This window comes from Poecilia latipinna, unplaced genomic scaffold (genome assembly GCF_001443285.1).
Source record: "Poecilia latipinna isolate Pla-1442-1.1 unplaced genomic scaffold, P_latipinna-1.0 Scaffold935, whole genome shotgun sequence".
NCBI lineage: Eukaryota > Metazoa > Chordata > Actinopteri > Cyprinodontiformes > Poeciliidae > Poecilia > Poecilia latipinna.
This window is the reverse complement of record NW_015113551.1, coordinates 136,505-142,569: the sequence shown is the minus strand read 5'-3', so window position 1 is coordinate 142,569 and position 6,065 is coordinate 136,505. Positions and strand designations below refer to the sequence as shown.

Below are 6,065 nucleotides of genomic sequence, written 5' to 3'. Positions count from 1 at the left end.
GGGGGGGGAGGGGGGGCGCAGAAAATGTTTGGAAACCACTGGCATATGCTATTTAATATGCTAAGTGTGCTAAATCTGTTCAAGGTGAGATGCAGACTAGAAGAACCCAAGATGGCGGCTGCAGAGCATGTGGTTGACTCCACCGGACTCACCTGCTTCACTTCATAGGCGAACAGAACGTACTTCATATCTGGAGACAAAGAAAACTTTGCCACGTTGAAGTTCACCTGAAACAGCAGAAACACAATAATTCACAATAATTATTCCTCCATGACTTTATCATCATTTTACACATTCGCATTAAGAACTGCGTAGTAAGCTAACACTCTGCCAGCTAGCTACTATGATCAGGTGCTATATGTAGCATTAGCTACAGATCATCACAGATGGAGGTGAATAAAATGAACAATTCCTGTTGGTGACACAGTTTGAGGTCTGAGGAGCTGCAACACGGAGGACGCGCTGCTGTAGAAAGATAACTCTGCTCTGCAGTGCTGCACTGACTTGTCACCTTTTCAAATCAGTTCAAAATGTTTCCAAATTTCTGATGGTTTCGGTTGTTTTCTGGGCATTTCATTCAGGTTCTCCACGTTTCCCTCCATAGCTAAAGCTAGCACTTAGCTTAGCATGTATGTGTCAACGGCATTAGCAGTGGCGAAAGCGAGAGTGTTGTTGTTTAACACAAATAACCTTCCAGACCACAGAGAGCAGAACAGCTTAACAGTTTTTATTCTCACAGTAGTTTTAACAAAACATTTTTAGCAGATCATTTATGGGAGGGACCCAATTTCTGATCCGTGTCCAGATCCTCTGGAGAAATCCCAAGGCATTCCCAGATGGGAACATCATCTCTCCAACACGTCCTGGTCTTCCTCTAGGTCTCCTCCCTGGTGGGACATGAACAAAGGGAGCCGTCCATCCTAACCAGACCTCTACTGGCTCCTTTCGGTGTGAAGGAGCAGCGGCTCTACTCTGAGTCCTTCTCAGATGACTGAGCTTCTCTCTCTAAGGAAGAGCCCAGATAGCCTTTGGAGAAAACTCATTTCGACCACTTATATCCGTGACCTCGTTCTTTCAGTTATGACCCAAAGTTCATGACCATAGATGAGGGTGGGAAGGTAGATCAACCGGTAAATCGAGAGCTTTGCTTTTTGACTCAGCTCTCTTCACCACGACGGACCGGTACAGCGCCCGCTTCACTGCAGACGCTTAAACTCCTCCCCTTGGGGCAGGACATCCCCCCTGATAGGAGATAGGAGCAACAACACTGCTCTGAACCAGGAGAACTGCTCCGATGTCCACACAATGTTGCAGAGTCCATCAACCAACTCACCAAAAACAAGAAGAGCTTTGAGGAACTCCAGAGGGATCTCACTTCCCCCCCATGTAGAGAGCCAGAGGTAATGGCATAAAACACGGAGAAATTAGTTTCATCTAGTAGGATTACTTACAAATGTTGTGTTTGGCAGGATGATCTCAGTCTCATTGGTGAGAAGATTGAACTTGATGACATGGCCGTTGCTGTTCCTGTAGATTACTTCAGAATCTGGAAAGAGAAACACTGGGGTGAGAAAATGCAGCTAGATACATCCAGAAACCATCAAGAAACCATCAGCAACATCCAGAAACCATCAAGAAACCATCAGCAACATCCAGAAACCATCAGCAACATCCAGAAACCATCAAGAAACCATCAGCAACATCCAGAAACCATCAGCAACATCCAGAAACCATCAGCAACATCCAGAAACCATCAGCAACATCCAGAAACCATCAGCAACATCCAGAAACCATCAAGAAACCATCAGCAACATCCAGAAACCATCAGCAACATCCAGAAACCATCAAGAAACCATCAGCAACATCCAGAAACCATCAAGAAACCATCAGCAACATCCAGAAACCATCATGAAACCACCAGCAACATCTAGAATCAGTGAGAACAAAGCAGTCGTTGGGTTTTATTCAGCAGAGAAACACTGAAAGTAAAAAGATTTCAGTGATCCAGTCTGAGCGACAGAGTTGCAATCTGGTTCAGAACAAAAATACCTTCACAAGGTGTGAAGATATACTCGTCCGTCCGTCCATCCATCCATAGTTCTAGAACGAGCCAAACAGAACTGGACCTAAACCAGAACCCCGCCGTTCTCCACATGCCGTGCTAGTCCCATTCCTGATCGTGACTGTAAGGTGAGGAACGGTTCTCCATCATGAATTGTGTTTATTGGGTTGGTTTAACCAGCAGTACCAGAGTGGAAGCCCGGCAGAACCAGAACTTTCAGGCCTTGTACCTGTCTGCAGATTCAGGCTGAAACTGAGCAGAAATCCGTTTCTCTGCCTGCACATTTCTAACAGTTTGCCTGATGGTCCGGTGGTTCTGGCCACAGATAGCGCGGCTCCTGAGATGAATAATCACCGTTTCCATGAAGACCAATTAGCATTGGGCAGGGTCCAGCGGGCGGCGGATGCAGGTAGACGATCACTCCGCCTGCCAGGCGTCTTTGTCAGATCCCCCGCTCAGCGTTTCCTTCTTTGTGTCGGTTGATCCTTCGGCAAACTTCCACTTCCTCTTTCCATAATTACCTTAATGAGCCATCGCTTCCTGCTTTCAGCTTCGCTGGCCAGCCATAGGGACCGGTGCTGGTCCCAGAGTCGGGCCCGCTGGGTCGCTCCGCTGTGATTGGGCGCCAGGCTCAGGTAAAACCTTCATCCCAGGCTTTGGCTTCAGGCTGAACGTTTGGACCTTCATCTGGTTCCCTCCAGAGTGGAAAGTACCAACTTGGCCCAAACAGACCAACTGTTCTGGACAACAAAGCCCAGAATGCTCAGCGGGGCGGACAGGCAGAACTTTGTCGAACTTTTCAAACTGTGAGGTAACTTCCTGCTTTCATGTCTCCAGAGACGGAGGCCTTCGTCTTTGCTGCCGAAACACTGAGGGATGTGAGCAGAGACCGGTTCTGATGGTTCTGATGGAGATAACTGGGTCGACCGTCACAGAACCATCAAGCTGTTCTGTCTGGACCGGTTCTGGAGACGACGCCACACCAAGGTGAAACCAGGACGTCAATCATGTCTGGGTTTGGATCCAGAACCTCTGTACTCCACCGACTAGACTTGGTTCTAGTGGAAAACTCCCAGTTTACCGTCTGGATCCTGACTGGATTTCTCTTCATCGACTCCCTGCTAATCCAGATTATAATCTCAGATTATCTCATATAATAATCAGAGAGATGATCGGTCCAGATGTTGCTGACAGAACGTATCGGTACCAGACTGCAGGTTCTACTGGACTTCTTTCCTGTTAAAGGGGAGTTTTTGCTCTCCACTGTCGCCCCCTGCTGGTCAGGAGGAGTGATGCTGCCACGCTCTGCTGGGTTTCCTCAGATAGAAACTTTGGACCAATTAGAATCATGAACTGAACTTGATGCTCTGACGGATAACTAAGATCAAAATGAATGAACTTTTCCAGATGAAACGACTAATAAACTGAACTGAACTGAACTGNCAACAATTTCAGCAAATCTTCTTGTAAAGTCAGACTTTGTAGCAGATGTCACACAGTTCCAAGCATTCAGTGGATGGGCTGTATAAATATTTAGTGACATTTCTAACTGAATGAATAACATGGTGAAAATATGACTTTGAATGATTAACCCCCATTTCTACCTGTTATGGCAGCTTAAATAACCCAGATTATTGCTGTTAACTTTGGCTGTAACTTTACAGTCGCGGCCATAATCAGGAGATTCTTTAGGTTCACTTTCAGATTTCAACACAAAGAGAAACGATCATGAATGTCTTTGAGGACAAACTTTTCTGGAACTGTTGAATTGATTTATGGACCAGTGGGGCTGTGGGAACATTTAAACCTTGAAGTAAAAATGTCTTCTGCACACTGAGAAGCTGCAGATCCGTTGCCACGGCAACCACGGGCCGTTACAACGCCGACGTTCCTGTCAGCTGATCCATCAGGAGCATGCGTGGATGCGGTTGGCTCGGCGCTCGGCTCCGAGGGGGAGCGCCGCGATAAGATGCAGATAAAATAAATCTGGCCCTGGCAGCTCCTCTGCTGATGGATGTCAGAGTCATTTAATCTTCATCTCCTGCGTTATGTAAGAGCCGGGCCTCCGGTGAGAACCCCCCCAGGGAGGCCGTATCACTTCGGATAAATGGTCAGGAATGCTGCGAGTGTGTTTGATGGCAGGACGCCCAGAACGTCCCGGTGAGGACGGGAACACGAAGCCAACACACCTACAGAGGAGATGACCTCCGCTGGACCGGCTCCGCACGCAGCGCGCTGATTGGACGGCAGGAACAGGAGGATCAGCGTTTCCATGACAACAGCTCCATGTTGACCCGAGGAGCTGCGCTGGTCCAGACCACCAGGGGGCGTCCAGAATTTCTATTAGCAACGTAAATATGCTGCTGTTCTATATCACTGTAAAAGACGAGAAGTATTACGCAGGTTTTCTTTCTTCTGGGCCTTCTGGTAAATTATGGCGTCTTTACAGAGGCTTTGGGCCGGTACGGCGCCCCCTGGTGGTTTGGAGGATTTCTGTTGGTGGAGCCAGGGTTGCTTTTGCTTTTTGCAGTTGCAGCATTTCCTGCTCGCATTTGCTTTTGATTCCATTTTCTGTGATTGTGCTTTTTTTTTTTGTGTTTGTGTGTTTTGCAGTTTGCATCATCCATACGTGTGCAGCTTGTGTTACATCTGCCATGCGCTGCAGCCACATGCAGCTCCATGCGTGTCCAGAGCGCTCCCTGACTGACGCTGGTCCAGGTTTTTGTGTTGTTCCAGACAGTGTGGGACGCTGAGCGTCTTCCTCCGTCAAACTAAAATCTTTTCTCAGACTGCCCCCCCCCCCGCTCCTCCTTCCCTCCGGCTCCGGGTTTGGACCAGAACTCCTGGACGGTATCATTAAAACCTCCCTGTGGTCGGAGCGGGGCTCCCAGCAGACTCGGCCTGTTGTTTCAGTAAACCTCACCGTTTACACACTCCAGCAGTTTCTGCTGCGCTAACAGGCCGTTGGCTCCGCCGCCATGTCATCATCCGGACTCGGGTTACTGCGGCGCTGCGGGGAGGCCGGTGGCCTCTGCTGCAGGAGTCCGTCCTCAGAGAGCGCCGGAAGATAAATCAGCCCAGAAAAACCCAAAACTGGAACATTCTGGGCTGAAACTGGACCCAGCTGGAACCAGAACCATGACAGGCAGAGCAGTCAATAAATATCCAGAGGAGAATATTGGAGGAAAATCTCACCGTCACGAAGCTCAGCTGGACATCAGAGGCAAGGAGGACCTGAGAGGTTCAACCATGTCTGCATTCAGCTCTGCTCAACACGACCTGCTGAGGTCACTGCTGATGACCTCTGACCTCTGCTGCTTCACCTGAACCCCAGAAGATCTACACACACATTCTCTCACTCTCACTCACGTGGGCGTGTGAGAGAAATGGAGCGAGAGTGAGCGGTCCCACACTCTGCTCCAACACAAACACAACATGAATCCTGCTCCGGTTCTGGACCCCGGCCCGGCTGGAAGCAGACCCTCAGCTATTTATAGAACTGGGCCTGACCAGAACCCGATGGAGCTGATTCAGGACCATCCTGCAGGAAAATCTCCAGCAAAACAGAATCTGGGGTCAAAGGTCAGCTTCCAGCAGGAAGACCAGCCTGAACGTGCAGCCAGTGATTTATGGGTTAGAACGGTGTAGTCAAAGTCCAGACCCAAAGGTCTGATGTTCTCTTACAGAGCTACAGATGTTTTCCAGATATTCCAAAGTTCTGAGTCTGAAAACTGTGAGATAAATGCACACCGCACTTTTCAGATTTTACTGTTGTTTCCAGAGAAACGAGCTGCTGGTTCATCACTGGAAGCTGCTTGTCGGGCCAGCTGGTGGCGCTGTTGATGGATTTCAGTGAGCTGAACTGGTTCCCAGTTATCAGATCAAACTGGAATTCAGAACATTTCTGAATCGGATCGGTACCAGCCAACACTAACCCTCAGATATCAGAAGTAAAAACCAGAGGAGCCGAGCATCACTGGGATGGGTTCTGGTCCGGTACCAG

General features: G+C 48.8%; 1 protein-coding gene across 1 annotated transcript in view; it reads right to left on the bottom strand.

Annotated features, from left to right (window-relative positions):
- dpp10 (dipeptidyl peptidase like 10) overlaps positions 1-4,336 on the bottom strand; it is a 37,074-nt gene extending 32,738 nt beyond the window's left edge. The window contains exons 1-3 of the mRNA XM_015049222.1: positions 4,256-4,336; positions 1,452-1,580; positions 153-227 (exon numbers count right to left, since the gene is read on the bottom strand). Of these exons, the coding sequence (XP_014904708.1) occupies positions 153-227; positions 1,452-1,580; positions 4,256-4,336 (285 nt within the window). The remainder of the gene's footprint in view (positions 1-152; positions 228-1,451; positions 1,581-4,255) is intronic.
- Between the last annotated feature and the right edge of the window lie 1,729 nt (positions 4,337-6,065).